The 18,884-nt window shown below is 53.1% G+C and overlaps 1 protein-coding gene across 2 annotated transcripts; it reads right to left on the bottom strand.

The window, feature by feature from the left end:
* Positions 1-9,434: 9,434 nt before the first annotated feature.
* UPK3A (uroplakin 3A) lies at positions 9,435-18,017 on the bottom strand. Of its 2 annotated transcripts, XM_055566011.1 has the most exons (6): positions 17,966-18,017; positions 16,876-17,031; positions 15,806-16,085; positions 14,168-14,250; positions 11,710-11,842; positions 9,435-9,769 (listed from the first exon to the last, which is right to left on the bottom strand). In XM_055566011.1, exons 1-6 carry the CDS (start codon positions 18,015-18,017, stop codon positions 9,610-9,612), a joined length of 864 nt encoding a protein of 287 aa, XP_055421986.1. In that variant the 3' UTR covers positions 9,435-9,609. The 2 variants fall into 2 exon arrangements, with proteins under 2 accessions (XP_055421986.1, XP_055421987.1); XM_055566012.1 differs by lacking the exons at positions 14,168-14,250; positions 15,806-16,085.
* Between the last annotated feature and the right edge of the window lie 867 nt (positions 18,018-18,884).

Consider the following 18,884-nt stretch of genomic DNA (forward strand, 5'->3'; position numbering starts at 1 on the left):
ATCCCTGGGTCGGGAAGATGCCCTGGAGAAGGGAATGGCAACTCACTCCTGTTCCAATATTTTTGCCTGGAGAATCTCATGGACAGAGGAGCCTGGCCGGCTACAGTCCATGGGGTCACAAAGAAGGCACAAGAGGCCCTACAAGGACAAAGCCAGCAGAAGGGACACCTTGGGAACCTTGCCTTCCCCTCCCCTCCCCCATATCCAGGAGACACGCAGCTTCTCTCAAGCTGTGGAAAATCACCCGGAGGCCCTGCTGCCTGGCAGCCCTGCACACACTCAGGGCAGATAAGGCAGTGGCCGGACAGGGAGGCAAGGGGCCGGCATGGTGCTGGGTGAGGACAGTGTCATGTGGTGTGGGCCCTGCAGGGCGCGGGACTCCACACCCCGGCCTTCCTCATTCAGCACATACTGAACACAGGAGTGAACACGTGTGCATGTGAAACCGCGATGTGGCTCCCCGAGCCCCCACACAGACCCCACTCATCTGTGTGCTGAAGGTGCTCTCCTGGGCACACAGCAGGGGCTGCCCGGTGACACACCAGTGTCTGGAATGCACATGCTTTGGCGTGAGTGTGTACACTCCTGTGAACCGTGAACTTCCTGATGTTCAAGCTGGTTTTAGAAAAGGCAGAGGAACCAGAAATCAAATTGCCAGCATCCGTTGGATCATCGAGAAAGCAAAAGAGTTCCAGATAAACATCTATTTCTGCTTTATTGACTAGGCCAAAGCCTTTGACTGTATGGATCACAACAAACCGTGGAAAATTCTTTAAGAGACAGGAACACCAGACCACCTGACCTGCCTCCTGAGAAATCTGTATGCAGGTCAGGAAGCAACAGTTAGATCTGGACATGGAACAATAGACTGGTTCCAAATAGGAAAAGGAGTATGTATGTCAAGACTGTATATTGTCACCCTGCTTGTTTAACTTATATGCAGAGAGCATCATGCAGAATGCCAGACTAGATGACGCACAAGCTGGAATCGAGATTGCCAGGAGAAATATCAATAACCTCAGATATGCAGATGACATCACCCTTATGGCAGAAAGTGAAGAAGAACTAAAGACCCTCATGGTGAAAGTGAAAGAGGAGAGTGAAAAAGTTGGCTTAAAACTCAACATTCAGAAAACTAAGATCATGGCATCCAGTCCATCCATTGCTACTTCATGGCAAATAGATGAGGAAATAGCAGAAAAAGTTTTATTTTGGGGGGCTCCAAAATCACTGCAGATGGTGACTGCAGCCATGAAATTAAAAGATGCTTACTCCTTGGGAAGAAAAGTTATGACCAACCTAGGTAGCATATTAAAAAGCAGAGACATTACTTTGCCAACAAAGGTCCATCTAGTCAAAGCTATGGTTTTTCCAGTAGCCATGTATGGATGTGAGAGTTGGACTGTGAAGAAAGCTGAGCGCTGAAGAATTGATGCTTTTGAACTGTGGTGTTGGAGAAGACTCTTGAGAGTCCCTTGGACTGCAAGGAGATCCAACCAGTCCATCCTAAAGGAGATCAGTCCTGAGTGTTCATTGGAAGGACTGATGCTGAAGCTGAAACTCCAATACTTTGGCCACCTGATGTGAAGAGCTGACTCATCGGAAAGACCCTGATGCTGGGAAAGATTGAGGGCAGGAGGAGAAGGGGACGACAGAGGATGAGATGGTTGGATGACATCACCAACTCAATGCACACGAGTTTGAGTAAACTCCAGGAGTTGGTGATGGACGGGGATGCCTGGTGGGCTACAGCCCATGGGTGGCAAAGAGTCTTAGCAACTGAACAACAAACAGTGCGTGTCGTGTGTCTCTGGGCCACACCCCGCACAGGCAACATGCAGGGCACACCCTCAGCCTGGGGACACATTGCCTTATGACACATGCTTGCTTAGACATTCTAATGGAAAAGAGGCCAACAGGTGCACATGACTTGGCGACTGAACAACCACAAGTCTTTTGAATCCCCCCCACACCTCCCCCTACATTAGCTTCCCGTAGAAGCTCCAGGTCCTGTACCTGCGTCTGAGCAGACTAGCAGGTAGTGCTGCGATGCAGCCCTGGGCAACAGGCGAGGTATGTGTGCCTGGCTGGATGGCTTTGCTGGCAGGAGAAGGGAGGAGGGGAGCTTGGCAGAAACACCTTGGAAAAGTCTCCCTGGTCCCCCTTCTCTGCCGTTCCATTCTCCCCCACCGTACCCCGGCTCCAGCTCAGGCCTCATCCTCACAGGCCTGGAAAATTTGCAACAGGCTGCTCCCCACTCAGCAATCAAGGGCCTTGCCCCCTCAGTTCAGTCGTGTCCTACTCTTTGCAATCCCATGAATCGCAGCACGTCAGGCCTCCCTGTCCATCACCAACTCCTGAAGTTCACTCAACTCACGTCCATCGAGTTGGTGATGCCATCCAGCCATCTCATCCTCTGTCGTCCCCTTCTCCTCCTGCCCCCAATTCTTCCCAGCATCAGGGTCTTTTCCAATGAGTCAACTCTTCGCATGAGGTGGCCAAAGTATTAGAGTTTCAGCTTCAGCATGAGTCCTTCCAAAGAACACCCAGGACTGATCTCTTTTAGAATGGAGTGGTTGGATCTCCCTGCAGTCCAAGAGACTCTCAAGAGTCTTCTCCAACACCACAGTTCAAAAGCATCAATTCTTCACTGCTCAACTTTCTTCACAGTCCAACTCTCACATCTATACATGACCACTAGAAAAACCATAGCCTTGACTAGATGGACCTATGTTGGCAAAGTAATGTCTCTGCTTTTTAATATGCTACCTAGGTTGGTCATAGCTTTCCCTCCAAGGAGTAAGCGTCTTTTAATTTCATGGCTGCAGTCACCATCTGCAGTGATTTTGGAGCCCCCAAAAATAAAGTCTGACACTGTTTCCACTGTTTCCTCATCTATTTGCCATGAAATGATGGGACCAGATGCCATGATCTTAGTTTTCTGAATGTTGAGCTTTAGGCCAACTTTTTCACTCTCCTCTTTCACTTTCCCCAGGAGGGTCTTTAGTTCCTCTTCACTTTCTGCCATAAGGGTGGTGTCATCTGCAGATCTGAGGTGATTGATATTTCTCCCGGCAATCTTGATTCCAGCTTGTGCTTCTTCCAGCCCAGCATTTCTCATGATGTACTCTGCATGTAGGTTAAATAAGCAGGGTGACCATATACAGCCTTGACGTACTCCTTTTCCCTTGTCTAATTCAATGAAACTATGAGCCATGCCACGTAGGAGCACCCAAGACGGACGGGTCATGGTGGAGTGTCCTGACAAAACGTGCTCCGCTGGAGAAGGGAATGGCAGACCACTTCAGTATTGTTGCCTTGAGAACCCCATGAACAGTATGAAAGAGCCAGTGTCTTTGGGAAGGAGTAAAATTGCTTCACGATGTTGCTGTAGTTTCTGCTGTACAACCAAGGGAATCGGCCACGTGTATGCACACATCCCCTCCCTCTTGGACCTCCCCCCCTTATCCCATCCCACCCCTCTAGGTCATCACAGACCACCTAGTTGAGTTCCCTGTGCCATACATCGGCTTCCCGCTAGCTGTCTATTTCACACGTGGGAGTGTGTATCTTCAATCCTAAGCTTCGTCTCACCCTCCCCTTCCCCCTCTGGATCCACATGTCTGTTCCCTGTGTCTGTACCATTTTTCTAGATGCCACATACATGCATTAATATACAGTATTCTCTTTCTGACTTACTTCACTTGGTATGACAATCTCAAGGTTTACCCACGTGTCTACAAATGACTCAGTTTCATTCCTTTTTCTGGCTGAGTAATGTTCCACTGTGTGTATGCACCGCAGCTTCTTTTTCCATTCCTCTGTTGTTGGATATGTAGGCTGTGTCCATGTCCTGTCTATTGTAAATACTGCTAGTGTAAATATAGGGGTGCATGCGTCATTTTGAATGACGATTTTCTCAAGATATAAGCCCAGTAGTGGGATTGCTGGCTCATACAATAGTCCTGCTTTTACTTTTTAAGGAACTTCCACACTCTTCACAGTGGTTGTATCAATTTACATTCCCACCAAGAGTGCGTGAGGGTTCCCTTTTCTCCGCACTTTCTCCAGCTTTTATTGTTTATAGATTTTTTGATGATGACCGTTCTGACTGGTATGAGATAATACCACTTTCTAGTTTTGATTTGCATTTCTCTAATAATTACAGACAGTAAAGAATCTGCCTGCAATGCAGGAGACCCGGGTTCAACCCCTGAGTCAGGAAGATCCCCTAGAGAAGGGAATGGCTACCCATTCCAGTATTCTTGCCTGAAGAATTCCCTGGACGGAGGATCCTGGCAGGCTGCAGTTCATGGGGTTGCAAAAAGCAGCTAGCACTTTCACTTTCAATAATTAACGATGTTGAGCATCTTTTCTTTGGCCTCTTGGCCGTCTGTGTTTCTTCTTTGGAGCGATGTTGATTTAGAGCCTCTGCCCAATTTTTAATTGGGCTGTCTGTTTTTTTGATATTGAGCTCCATGAGCTGTTTGCGCAGAATAGCCAACATTTAAAAGCCTGACCATACCAAGTGCTGACAAGGAGCTCTCACACCAGGGGGTGGGAATGTGAAGGTGTTCAGCCACTGCACACCTATCAGAGTAGCTAAAATTAAAAAAAAAAAAATTAACACCAAGTGCTGGTGAGGATGTGCAGAAACTGGTCACCCGTACTGTGCTGGTGGGATTGTAAAATGGTTTCTGGCTTCTCTGGAAGATAATTTGGCAATTTCTTTTCAAAGTAGACATGCACTTCCCATGCAATCCAGCAACAGCACTTAGGTCTTCATCCCAGAAAAATTAAAATTATGTTCAGGTAAGAACCTGACATAAATGTTCAGAGCAACTGTATTCACAACAGCTAAAACCTGGAAACAAACAAACTGCTTCAAGTGGGAGAACAGATGCACAAACCATGACCTGTTTACATCACGGGACAGCATTCAGCAATAAAAAGGAATAGGCTGTTTATACCTGCAACAGCCTGGACAGACCTCAAGGGAATTATGCTGCTGCAAAAAAGAAAAAAATTTTTTTTCCAAAAGGGTATATGCACTATGATTCCACTTATACAGTATTTTTTAAAAGACACACTTGTGGAGTTGGAGAGAATAGATCAGTGATTACCAGAGGTTTGGGGGAAGGTCATGAATGGGGCAGCAGGAGGAAGCCTTGAGGTGATGGAGGAGTTCTGTATCTTCTTTCTTTTCTTTTATAAACGTTTTGTTCACTTTATGCATTTACTTTTCGGCTGTGCTGGGTCTTCGTTGCTGCATGCGGGCTTTCTGCCTTGGTGGCGAGCAGGGGCTGCTCTCCAATTGCGGTGCTCAGGCTTCGCACTGCGCTGGCTTCTCAAGTTGCAGAGCATGAGCTCCCGGATGCGAGGGCTCAGCAGTCGTGGTCCCTGAGCTTAGTTGCCCAGAGGCAGGTGGGATCTTCGTAGACCAGGGATTGAACCCTGCATTGACAGGTGGATTCTTAACCTCTGGACCACCAGGGAAGTTCTGTATCTTTTTTTTTTCCCCTAATAGGGGCTTCCCTCATAGCTCAGTTGGTAAAGAATCTGCCTGCAATGCAGGAGACCTGGGTTTGACCCCTGGGTTGGGAAGATCCTCTAGAGAAGGGAAAGGCTCCCCACTCCAGGATTCTGGCCTGGAAAATTCCATGGACTATACAATCCAACGGGTCGCAAAGAGTCGGACACGACTGAGCGACTTCACTTTCTTTCTGATTTACGGTATTAACAGTTCTGTGTACTGCTTGTGTGGAGAAGGCAATGGCACCCCGCTCCAGTCCTCTTGCCTGGAAAATCCCATGGATGGAGGAGCCTGGAAGGCTGCAGTCCATGGGGTCGCTGAGGGTTGGACACGACTGAGCGACTTCCCTTTCTTTCTGATTTACAGTACTAAGAGTTCTGTGTGCTGCTCGTGGTAGGAGTGACACAAATCTGCACGGGGGATGACGTGGCCCAGAGCACACGCACAGACACGTACGTGCTTGTGAAACGGGGCGACTATGAATACGCTCTGTGGATTTTCCCAATATTAACTTCCTGGTTTTGATATAACGATGCTATTGTTATGCAAGATGTTCACACTGGGGAGAAGTGGGAGAAGGGTCCACAGGTATTCCCTGTATTTCTGTGGCTTTGGGGCAACTTCCTGTGAATCTCTAATGGTTTCAAAGTAAAAATGTTTTCCATGGTTCTGCCCCTAGGGATTTACCCAGGAGAAGTGAAACATGTGTCCACGCAGGAACTTGTACACGAGTCTTCATCACAGCTTTAGTCATAACAGTCCCCAAACGGGAACAACCAAATGGCTCCTCAACGAGGTGAAGGACGGATCCTCAAGTTGTAGAATATTCACACGGTGGAATCCTCCAGCAGTTAATAGGAACCAAATGCCAGTACAAGCTGCCATATGATGCATCTCAAAATAACGTTTGGGGTATTTATTTACTATTTTGGCCCCTCCATTTCTTAGCTGTGGCACGTGAGGCCTTCCAGCTTCGTCATGCTAACTCTTAGTCTCGGCACGTGGGATCCAGTTCCGTGACCAGGGATCGAACCCAGGTCTCCTGCATAGGTAGCGTGGAGTCTCAGCCATGGGACCACCAGAGAAGTCCTTCGAAATAATTATTCTGAGGGGAACGAAGCCAGACAAAAAGAGACCTTTCTATGTGGTTCCATTTATATGAAATTCTAGAATGTGCTATAGAATCTTTAGCATCAGAAGCAAAATCAGTTGGTGGGGGAGTGACAAGGAGGGACAGGAGAGAGGCTGTACAAAGAAGCAGGAGGAGACTTTCGGGGGTGTGTCCGTCATCTCGATCGCGGTGGTGGTTTCACGGGCTCTGGGGAGGGGCTGGAAGGAGACCGAAAGAAGCACTCCCAAGAAACATGCAGGGGACTGGACTGAGCCTCGTCAAAGAGCAGCTTAGCCCCTTCTCTCTTGTTAAGCAGACTACATGCTCCACTGCTTGCCAAATTTAGAATTATTCAGTTAAAAATGGAGAAACAAGAAATATATATGGCATTCCAGGAATTTTTTACTCTTTAATGAGCACCTGTCTATCAGGGACAGGGCATGGAACATGACCTCTGGCCTCGGGAGCTCTGGGTTAGAGACAGTAGGAAATTGAGAAAAGCACTGCCTCCTCCAAGAAGCCCTCCTGGCTATGCCTGCCCTGATTGGGTAGGGAGGGGCATCCCATCTCTGGTTTTTACAGCATAGCCTGACCTGTGTGTACAAGGTCAGACCATGCTCTGTCCACGGTCTCCCCTCTGACAACTCTGTGCATTTCTATTCTGACCAGATGCGTGACTCCAAGCTTTCCCAAGCTTGGGGCTCAGGGTTTGGGTGGATTTAATTGAATGACATTCCCTTGGGATTGATTATATTTCAGGAAAAAATCACCTATTTTGGAGCAACCTTCCGAAGCAGCCTGGCTCTCTATGCACAGAGGCAATCAGAGAAGCGCAGAGAGGGTATGTCTGTGCCCTTGGTCACACAGCCTGTCTACAGTGGTCGGCTAACTGATGAACCACGCCTGAGGTGGGAGGGAGGGGAAGCCGCATCTGTGCAGACGTGGAAAACTCAGCGCGGAAGCCCTGGCCTCTCAGTCATGGGAGGAGGGGCTCCTTCAGAAGCTGAGACGTGAACCAGAAAAGTCACTTCTGTGGGTATGTTTCATTAAATGTTTCTGGGAAGTCTGAGTCCAGCCCAGAACCCAGGCACCAAGCCCAGCCTCTCCTGCCCACCCCCGCCCCCCAGCTTGGATTGTTCTGCTGATTAATTAGAACTGGCTAGAAACCGGCACGGAGAAGGCAATGGCAACCCATTCTACTACTCTTGCCTGGAAAACCCCATGGACGGAGGAGCCTGGTGGGCTGACGTCTATGGGGTCGCACAGAGTCGGACACGACTGAAGCGACTTAACAGCAACAGCAGCAGCAGAAGCTGGCAAATGCTTGACCTCTGCCCTTGAACCCAAGCTCACCGCCCCAGTCCCCAACTCTCCAAAGATGGTTTATCCCTTTTCCACGGGGGCCTCCTGCCTTGTCAGCTATGGACCCCTCCAGTGCCTCTGGACACGTCTAGCATCCGTGGCCCTGGAGGTCAGTTCGGGGTCCTGAGAGCACCCCGTCAGCCACAGGGGTGCTTTCTCACGGTGTCAGGTAGCTTCCTGCTTTAACCAAACCTGCTATGACAAAACTCTTCTTCTCTTTTTTGGCCACCCCGTGGCATGTGGGATCTTAGTTCCTCGCCTAGGCATCAAACCCCTGCCTGCTGCATTGGAAGCAGGAAGTCTTAACCACTGGGCTGCCAGGGAAGTCCCCTGACCAACCTCTTCTTTCAGTGATGGAAAGTGGGGCATACCCCAGAAAGGGAATCAGTCTTGCTACCTGGCTCAGAAGATAGCATTGAGTCATCTGAGCAGAGACCCGAGACTGGGAGAGCCCGTCCGGCCCCCCAGGAGGACTTGGTGCTCCTCCCCCATGTCACCTCTGGCGCGGTCCTCAGAGGAAGCTGTGAAGGGACGCAGGTGTGCATGGCCCTTAAGTTAACTGTCTACATCAGCCCATTTGCAGATGAGGAAGCTGAGCTCCAGAGACAGAGAGCTGACCAGGGGCAGAGGGGAACGTGATGATAGGATGAGTTGCCCACAGAGGTGCACCCTGGGCCCAGACTGGCTTCCAGGACCTCAGAGCCAGCAAACCCCAAACAGCATCTAATAACCACACGTGTGCCCCGTCTGGTGTGCGTGCGTGCTTGGTCGCTCAGTCCTGTCTGACTCTTTGAGACCCCTTGGACTGCAGCCCGCCAGGCAGGGGATCTTCCTGACCCAGGGATTGAACCCACGTCTCCTGCATTGGCAGGCAGATTCTTTACCCCTGAGCCACCAGGGAAGCCCGTAACACCCGCGCCAGCTGGGCCAAACACCCGCAAGTCCTCCACCTTCCCGTGTCACATGACCTGGCCCTCGAGGAAGGGAGGGAGGGAGCAGGCGAGGATGGGGAAAATTATTAATCCAGTGACCTGCCCGTGTCTGGGGAGAATTTTCTGAGTGACGGCTTGAGTCTGCTTGCCCAGGTTCCCTTGAGGTCCACCCCCGGCCCACCCGGGGCCCACCACTTACGCCAGTCGGTGCGGATGGGGTCTGACCACAGGGTCTGGTCCTGTACCAAGCCCGAGGACATACTGACCAGCAGGTACTTGAACCTGTCATAGGCCGGCCCCTAAAGCTCCCGTGAGCCCACCCATGGGGGCGCTGATTTCCCATCTTCCAGAGGAGGTGTGCCACCAGCCCTGATCTCCTTACCCTCTGCACCCTTGCCTTAACTGAAAGCCCTGCCCCCACCCCCTGGAGAAACGATGCAACCCCCCAAAATGACAGCGACTCATTCATTCATTCAGCATCTCACTCAGTCATTCTGTACATCTTTATTGAACTCAAAATCTCGGGAAGGTTTTATTAAGCGCTTTCCTGTAGTTGGATCCACAGGCCTGTGTTTGTCGCCTTGGGTGGGGTCCGGATGTGAACACTGTTCCCCACAGACCCCCGGGCAAGGCCCTCGGAGGAACGTGGCTGCCCAGAAGAGGCGCCCAACTCAGTCCTGGAGCTTGCTGGCGTACACCTCGGCCCTGTCCAGGGACGGCCCCCGGTTCACAGACGTGTATGAGGGCTCTGAGGTCCCCAGGGACTTGGGGACAGCCTCCTGCGTGATCTGGGAGTCGTGGCTTGTTGCCCCGTCAGCATCGCCCCTGTCCCTGACAGAGGAGATGAACAGAGCTGGGGTTAGGGGCGCAGAGCTAACCGCTCCCCTCAGCTGGGCAGGGACCTTTCTGCTCAGACATGGCTTTCACAGAGGTCACCTTAGGCCTTCTTTCCAAAGCCCAGTCTTTCTGGACTGTTTCCTGTGTGCCAGGCCCTGCATTAAGGAAAGTGTAACTCTTTTGGAACTGGGTGGACAATTTACAAGTCTTACTGAGCTGGACAAATGTCCCCAAAGAGCTAAGATTCTACGGGAGACAGGCCACAGCACACAATGACTGGACAAGTCCAGGGAGGGAAGCCACTGGAGGGCTTCCTGGAGGAGGGGGCAGTTAGTCTGGCCTTGAAGAGAGTGGAGGCACAGAAAGACATCGCAGGCCTTTGATAGGAAGGACTGGGGTGTGTCTGGGGCAAGAATGGGGACCTGTGGGCAGCTGGAACTGGGATGCGGGAGGTAGGAGAGACCAATGGAAGAACCAGACGGAAGTCAGATAACAGGACCATGGTTAGGATGCTACCCAAAGGGAGGGAGGGACGTGACCACATCCCACCTGCTCCCAGATCTGGCCAGACAGACCAATCCTTTGGTGGCTAATCTCATCTACTATTTGTTTTTATTAACCTAAATGTCAGAGAGCAATCTGATTTCCAAGGTCACTGCCGTCTCCCTACTCCATCCTTCACCCACCCCACGTCTTTAAATCTGCCTGGATAATTTCTACTTTTCCACTTAATTTCACCCACTCCAAGAAGCTTTTCCATCCACCCTCTCCACTCACACTGGGACAAGCATCCCCCCTCTCCTTCTTAAAAGCTGCCTGGGTCTCCTGCCTCTCTTGCTGAGATGTGCACCACACATGAATTTTCAATTCATCCCAGTCCTGATAAGAATTTACTCCTGCTGTCCCTTCCTCCAGGAAGCCCACCTTGATACTCCAGGGAGGATCTGCGCTGCTCTCCTCTGGATTCCCACAGCACCCGTACCCATGGGTGCCTTGACTCACTCCCTGCTCTATCCTGTGACTGCATGCCTGTCTTCCCATCAGGCAGCTCTGTTAGCTGCTCCAGACACCCCAGGGGACCCCTCCAGTCCTAATCTAAATAGACGCACATCAGAGTTGTCAGTGGACTCAGGTGACTTGGGAGCTCGGGGCCAGCTCCGTTTTAATGGGTTCTGTGACCTTGGGCCTCTGTTCCCACCACAGACCTCAGTGTCCCCATCCTGATAACAGAAGTTAAGATCTGTTTAGTACCTGGATTCCACCCTGACACTGGGAAAGACCCTGATGCTGGGAAAGATTGAGGGCAGGAGGAGAAGGGGGCCACAGGGGATGAGATGGTTGGATGGCATCATCATCTCAATGGACATGAATTTGAGCAAACTCCGGGAGATGGTGAAGGACAGGGAAGCCCGGCGTGCTGCAGTCCACGGGGTCGCAAAGAGTCGCACATGACTGAGCGACTGAACGACAACCGCCTGAGTGCTCAATAGGCCATATAGTAGGGGGACTATTTCTCTTATCCCTCACAACTCCACAGGGCAGACAATATGGATCAGGATCTCCCTTTTCCAGAAGAGGACACTGAGGCATAGAAGGATAAGATATCGGGTTGGCCAAAAAGTTTGTTTGGGTTTTTCCATAAGATGATACGAAAAGCCCGAACGAACTTTTCGGCCAGCCCGATCCTTGTCCAAGACGCACCGCTGTGTCAGAGCTGGGGTCTACCCACAGGGCCTCGGTGCTGAGCCCCTCTTAGCCAGCTGAAGACTTGACCTGGGCCTCCCCGGGACCCTGCTCCCGTCTCACTGGACCCCCCCACCCCACCCAGGGCAGAAGGCAGCTTTACTCCCAGGCTCTCCCCACCTCGGAAGAGCCTCCCGTGGGGTGTGTCCCCAAGCACTGCACCCCCCACCCCCCAGCTGGCAGATACTCACACAAGGCTGAGGACAATGGCTCCAGCAAAGCCGACGAGCAAGAAGAAGGGCAGGGAGCCCAGGATGGACGTGATGACGATCATACCCCCGCTCCGCCGGCCCGGCCACGTGTCTATCGCCGAGTACGGGGTGACTGCGGGAGGCAGGCGGTCACTCCCTGGGCACTGCATCACCCAGCCTCCTCCCAGGGATAGGGGGGTGCCTGCCTTGGCGGCCAAAAATCTCAGGGATGAAGCGAGGCCAGGCCAGTGCCTTCCCCTGGGTCTGAGGCGGAATTATATTTGCCTCCGTATTCCACTCCCCAGCTTTGTCTTGCGTGTGTCTACTCTTGCCCTCTTATCACTGTCTTTTTGTATGATTTTAAATGATAAACGGTCTCAGGTCTTCCAGTGAAGACGGGATACAGATTATAAACAAAATACAGGTGGAGCAAAGAAAGCTGATTGCTGAAGAATTGATTCTTTTGAACTGTGGTGTTGGTGAAGACTCTTGAGAGTCCTTTGGACTGCAAGGAGATCCAACCAGTCCATCTTAAAGGAGATCAGCCCTGAATATTCATTAGAAGGACTGATGCCAAAGCTGAAGCTCCAGTACTTTGGCTACCTGATGCAAAGAACTGACTCATTGGAAAAGACCCTGATGCTGGGAAAGATTGAGGGCAGGAGGAGAAGGGGACAACAGAGGATGAGATGGTTGGATGGTATCACCGACTCAATGGACATGAGTTTGAGTAAACTCTGGGAGATAGTGAAGGACAGGGAAGCCTAGTGTGCTGCAGTCCATGGGGTCACAAAGAGTCGGACACGACTGAGCAACTGAACTGAACTGAACTGGGAGGTCCCTAATCTAATGAAGCCAGGGGACTGTGGCCTCCCTCTGCTCTGACCAGTGTCACCCATTGGAACTAAGTGGACAAATCATTATAGGTCCTCCTGTGAGCTGGCCACTTCCCGTCCAGTGTCCCAGGTAGATCCCATGAGACCCTGTTTTGCAGATCGCTTACTGCAGCTTAGGGAGATTGCATGCCTCTTCAACGGGACTCGGCCTCCAGCCTCAAGCCAAAGGTCTGTCTGGTCCCCAAGGGCACGCTCTCCACATGGACTGATCTCCAGGCCCTGGCCTTAGAGAGCAGGGCCTGGGGCTTTCATTTGGACTGCCCAAAGGAGCCCTGCTGGGGAAGCGGGGCAAGGATAGTCCTTCCCATTTCTCAGATGGGAAATCTGAGATCCTGAAGGGCTCACACAGCAGTGAGGCTCAGTGGCTGGGACTGAACTTGGGACTCTTGGTTCCAGAGCAGTGTTGATCCAGTGGGACCACAGAGCGTGGCCGTGCCACCGGAGGATGGGAAGGAACCACCCAGGCGCACCCGGGCCTGCCCGTCTGCACCCTCACTGGCCCTGTGACCTCAGGCGACCTTGCCGAGCCCTAATTGACCCACAAGATCACTGTGAGTGGCAAGGGGGTTCTTTGTTTTTTTTGGTTGTGCCACGCAGCCTGTGGGATCTTAGTTCCCTGAAAAGGGATTGATTCTGGGCTCCCAGCAGTGAAAGTGCAGAGTCCTAACCACTGGACTGCTGGGGAAGTCTTGGGAGATCTAAAATTAGGGTCACGGGTCTTCAAAATTACACTGGGAAATCGCTTCTGTTGCCCCTAAGCTTCAACAGATAAGATTCTGAATTTATAAACTTCAGATCTGTGTTGAGAACACAGCTGGAGGCTTGAGGACAGACGGGCAGGACCATGGGCAGATGCTTGGGCCTGCAAGATGCCCACTTTAGAAAAACCACCCACAGGGCTTTCCAGGAGAATGGCACCCTGTTGCCTCCAGGGTTCCTGCCCCTGTGGCTGAGATGCCTCTGGAACCATCTTACATGATAATGATGTTGTCGTTGGCAGGGTTCAACAAGGGGGCGGGTTAGGGTCTAAATGCACAATAACCTCCCTGCCCTTTGGAGGCAGATGTATCATCAGGGCTGAAGATGCTGGCTGATTCTGTCTCCAGTTAAGCCTGTCCAGCTGGCCAGTGCGTGCTTAGTTGATCAGTCCTATCTGACTCTTTGAAACCCCTTGGACTGTAGCCCACCAGGCTTCTCTGTCCATGGAACTCTCCAGGCAAGAATACTGGAGTGGGTTGCCATTTCCTCCTCCAGGGGATCTTCCTGACCCAGGGATCGAACCCACGTCTCCTGCATTGGCAGGCAGATTCTTTACCCCTGAGCCACCAAGGAAGCCCGTAACACCCGCGCCAGCTGGGCCAAACACCCACGAGTCCTCCACCTTCCCGTGTCACATGACCTGGCCCTCGAGGAAGGGAGGGAGGGAGCGGGTGAGGATGGGGAAAATTATTAATCCAGTGACCTGCCCGTGTCTGGGGAGAATTTTCTGAGTGACGGCTTGAGTCTGCTTGCCCAGGTTCCCTTGAGGACCACCTCCGGCCCACCCGGGGCCCACCACTTACGCCGGTCGGTGCGGATGGGGTCCGACCACAGGGTCTGGTCCTGCACCAAGCCCGAGGACATATTGACCAGGACGTACTTGAACCTGGAAAGAAGTGGAGCGGGGATGACTTCTATCCATCCTGTGAGCCTTGGCCATGGGGAGGGGGCGGGGTTGGGGGATTGGGGGCAGAACCGGGACTTGTGGGAGATGAACATCTAGGTGGCCACAGTGGGTGGGGTGGCGGGGGGTGTTCTGGCAGCAGGCTGCTGCTGGACTTTGCATCGGCATCAGCTTCCCCCTGGGCTGCCTCCCCAGCTCAGACCCCTCCTCCACGCAGCCCTCAGAGCCTGCGCTGCCTCTGGGAGCCCCTCTGCTTCTCTGTCACGTGTATCACACTCATAGCTGATTTGCCAGTATTGACCCGTTTGTCCTCCTTGGATTTCTGCCTTCTTCTCTTCCTAGCCTGGTCCTTGGTCTCACAAAAGTGACTTAAAAAAAAAACCAAAAAAAAAAAACCAAGGGAATAATATCTGTTTGCAACCCTGCTGCCCTCTGATAAGGGCTAACTTTATAGGCAGAAAATCCCAATCAAGTGTTGCAAATCATAAAGGAAGATCAGGTGACCAGTACGGAATACCCACAGCCTTAGGCCTTCTTCACCTTCAGTTAAAAAGGATGAATGTTCTGAGATCAAAGAAATCAACAGCCTCTAGTTTGACACTTAAAAAAAAAAAAAGAAGACCCTTAAAATCTTCATACCATCCAGGATTTTGCTTAATTCCCCTGCTTCGACAGGTTTGAAGATGGGAATTCCAGAGGCTGGGATGAGTCCCCTAGGTAGGGTGGGCTCAACTAAGGGGAGAGGTTTTCTGACCTTTCTAGTTTCTGACCTTGAAGAACAAGGTCAGAGGTGAGAGTCAAGGGCGGGGGCGAGGACATCCAGGACTCAAGTCCTGCCTGCTGGCCGAGGCAAGGGGAAGAGAGGGCTGTGTGAGAGGATGGAGGTGAGTGACGGCCTGGGTCCAGATGTGGCCCAGAGGGTACAGAGACCCCCCCGTCCAGGTGTCTCCATGGGAACTGGAGTGGGTGTAGTCAAGGCTTGGCACTGGGTAAGCCCCCTGGGCCTAGGTCACGGCTGAGCCCCCAACTCGGCCCCGAGAAGATGCTCAGGACATAGGTGTGAAAATGAATCGGGGACCCTCGGTTCTGGGGTGGGCCACGATAGGGTACACTGCGGGGAGCAGGGAGAAGCCTCCACACCGAGCCCCAGCTTTTCTCAAAGTGACCCCCTTCGGCTTCTGGACCAGTTCCTTCCCTGTCAATCAAACTGCTACACAGTGATGGGCCAGGATCAGGTGTGTACTTTGTGGGGCCCGGTGCAAAGGGAAAATGTGGCGCCTGGTTTAAACATTAAGGATTTCAAGATGGTGATGGTAGTGTTAAGCCAAGAGGGAGTCCCTCTGAACACAGGGCCCTGTGCATGGTCGCCTAGCCAGGGAGCCAGGAATCCTTCGTGGTACCCAGGACGGTCCTGGCATGTGGTAGGCTCTGAAAGAATGTGGCCTCTGATGCTTCACCCAGCTCTAGGCGGCCCTCTTCCCCCACACCAAGTTGGGGCTGGGGCTCACCTGCCGTCTTCCAGCAGCTGCACGCTCACCTGTATTCCGTGGCTGCGGACAGGGGTGGGTTGCAGAGGCCCTGGAAGTTGGGGTCCAACAGGCAGGTCCCGTTGGTGCCCACCCTGATCAGGTAGGCGTTCAGGATCTCCGAGGCCCGGGACACATCCCAGACAGCATCCAAGCTGGGCGAGTCACTGCATGGGGTCAGGTCAAAGGCCGCGGCCTTGTAGGGCCCTCTCCTCCCCCCCTGGGTCTGCTGGAACGTCGAGCTGAGAGGGGTCTTGGTGCTGTCCTGCACAGAGGCGTTCCTGAAGCTGGCTGTGGAGGCAGTGCCGGGCTGAGTCACTCACTCAGTCATTCAACAAATGTCCCTAAGCATCCTCTCTGCACCAGTGCCGAGCCAGGTCTTGGGATCTCTTCCTTACTTGCTGGGTGATCTTGGACCACTCACTGTATCTCTCTAGACTCTTTGTGAGATGGGAGGAAAACACCCCACAGTGCCCATAGACTGGGATTGGGCATGGGTAGGCAGTCAATAAAATCAGGGCCCTACATGAACTGCTATAAATGGCTGAAAGCTAAGAGGCAGTCATCGGGTTCCTCCTCCTGGACCCCAGGATCGCTGCCAGTGAACAGGTGGGGCTGACCCAGAGCCAGCACATCTCCCAAACACCGATCTCAAACCACCTTGAAAAGCCTTGGGAAGGACTTGAGCTTGAGGACCAGAGACTCTGATTTGCTCTCCAGCTCAGGAGCTCTCACGAGTCACTCGCCTCTCTGGGCCCCAATTATTTGCCCCGTGATGGACATCCTAACAGACACCTTGCAGGCAGGTTGTGACGATCGGCTCTAAGGTCTGGGAAGCCCCAGGCAGGATGTAAGTGCTCCGTGATCGATGCTGTTATCTCCCTCTCTAGACTCGATGTCCCTCCAGGGCAGATGTCTCCAGCCCAGGGCTGGCACAGAGCAGATACCAGAGCGTGTTAGTGAGGTGCCTGGGGTGGTTTGATTGCATGGATGGAGCACCCCTTGCCTTGTCTCCTCCCCTCCTGCCCACAGACAGGTCAAAGCCACCTTCAGAGAAGCCCGAGGGCAGCAGGACCCTTACCCGAGTCGACCAGCACATAGAGGTAGACCTCGTAGGAGCCGTGGAGGGCCGCTGAGCTGTCAAACATGCAGAGGGGCTTTTCCAAGGCCACCGTGGTGAGGGTGGGGTTGTTGGTGGCAAAGGTCACACTAGCCAGTTGGGGCTGGAGGTTCACACCTGGAGGAGGCAGCGAGGATGGGAGCTGACCCCCAGCAGAACTGTCCACACCCACGGGCAACCATCTGCACGCTCACACGCGCATGCCTGCGGCCAGTGAGCGCCCGCTGGTGCCAGGCACTGCCTTTCCCTCTCCCCACAGGCCATCTCAGGAGCTTGTCTCCGATGTGGGGAGAGCCCCTGTTCCCCTCCCCCCACCCAGCCATCCTGAGCAGAAACTGGGCAATCCGGCTGAACTGCTGCCCTCTCGATACCCCCAACAGGCCCCTCCCATGCATCTCCCCGGTTTGAGTCCACCCTCTTCACCTGGACCCTGGTAACCAGCCCTCCCCAACCCTCTGCTCTCTGACCTGCAAAGCTGACTGCAACCCCTTACCGCTGGGCCCCCTGGGGGCTCCCCACTGCTCTCCAACAGGATCCAGCCTCTCTGGAGGGGCAGTGAGGCCCTGAAGCTCTGGACCTTGCTTCATGGGTCCCCAGACTAACCTGTATGCTTATCCCTTGACCTCACGCTCCAGCCACACGGATGGACAATGGGCAGGAGGCTCCCAGGGTAGACCCTGACGCCCCCCTCCTCTCGTGCTGCTCCTTCACCTAAAAATGTGCCTCCCCTCCCCAGTCAAAGCATCACCATGAATCTAGTCCAGACCCTCCCTTGCTCTCCAGCAGCTCCTGTGTCTTCTAACAGCCAGCACAGAGCCCTTGAATTCCCATCAGAGAAAGCTTATTGATCAATGTTAGCTATTAGTAGTCCTATCTGGGTCCCCAGAGCCTGGCGCAGAGCAGGACGCCCACGCCTATCCCTGGGGTGAATAAGTCAAGTTCCCATCCAGGTGCCTTTCAGGACCCTTCAGGAGAATCGGGGGACCCAGGACACGCCCCGTCCACGGTGGGCACAGACCCGCCCCCCATCCTCTTCTCACTCTCCGCTTACCGGAGCCAAGTCGCAGGCAGCCCAGGGCCAGCACTACCCAGAGCGGAGGCATCGCCTGGGAGAAGCTGCGACAGGACGGGACGGTGGTCCAGGGGGCGAGCTTGGACCGCGCCTGTCCCACCGCGCGCACCTGTCGGCCCTGAGCCAACGGCACGCCCCGCCCCCACCCAAGCCAGCCAATCCTCAGCCTCCTCGCAGGATATTTGCATAAACCCGGGCCGGGCTTCCCCTGGACCCGAGGTGCTCAGAGCACAAATCCATCCCCACTGAACCTCCCCCAACCCCTGCACCCCCTCCCCACCCCCTTTGTACTGAGGATGGAGCGGTGTTTTCAGGGCGTTTCTTACCTAATGAGACCTTGAGGGCAAACCAGCCCCTCTCTGAGCCTCAGTTTCCATACTGTAAAGAGGCCCGTAATTCCTCCATGGAATTCTCTTTATGGAAACCCTACTCTGTGCCACTCACTGGGCTCTTGTGAAGGTGAAACAGGTTAACGGGTGAAAGTGGTGTCGTGGAAACTTTGAAGTCCTGGGTGCGTGAGCTGTCCGGACACCTCTGGTGTGACTCTTTCAGTTCACAGGTGCAGGGCCAAGGTCTGGGGAGGCCAGGGACTTGCCAAGGCTGCCGGTGGGCCCGAGGCTGACGCAGCGCAGGAGTCCTCCCGCCCAGCCCAGGGCTGTTTCAGAAGGGATGGAGCAGAGTTTTAAGGCCTGTTTGGTGGGGGGCTTTTGACTGTAATGTTGGGGTCATCACCTGGACCATAGGGTTCCCTCCAGAGTCAGGAATCATGCATGTCTCCCAGTACACCCTAAATGTTAGATTTTACATTTAAGAAAGAAAAGTAAAAGGGTGGAGGAAAAGTAACTTGGAATCCAACAGTAACTAGTGATCTGTGTGTGATATTGATGACATAACCACT

Source organism: Bubalus kerabau, chromosome 1, assembly GCF_029407905.1.
Source record: "Bubalus kerabau isolate K-KA32 ecotype Philippines breed swamp buffalo chromosome 1, PCC_UOA_SB_1v2, whole genome shotgun sequence".
NCBI classification, from domain to species: domain Eukaryota; kingdom Metazoa; phylum Chordata; class Mammalia; order Artiodactyla; family Bovidae; genus Bubalus; species Bubalus kerabau.

Excerpts from the sequence above, each read along its gene's own strand:
- UPK3A (XM_055566011.1), bottom strand. The coding sequence starts at position 18,017 with ATGCCTCCGCTCTGGGTAGTGCTGGCCCTGGGCTGCCTGCGACTTGGC. Across the intron at positions 17,032-17,965 it reads CTGCCTGCGACTTGGCTCCG|GTGTGAACCTCCAGCCCCAA; the intron begins GTAAGCGGAGAG and ends TGCCTCCTCCAG. Across the intron at positions 11,843-14,167 it reads CCCCATCCGCACCGACCGGC|TCACCCCGTACTCGGCGATA; the intron begins GTAAGTGGTGGG and ends TGCCTCCCGCAG.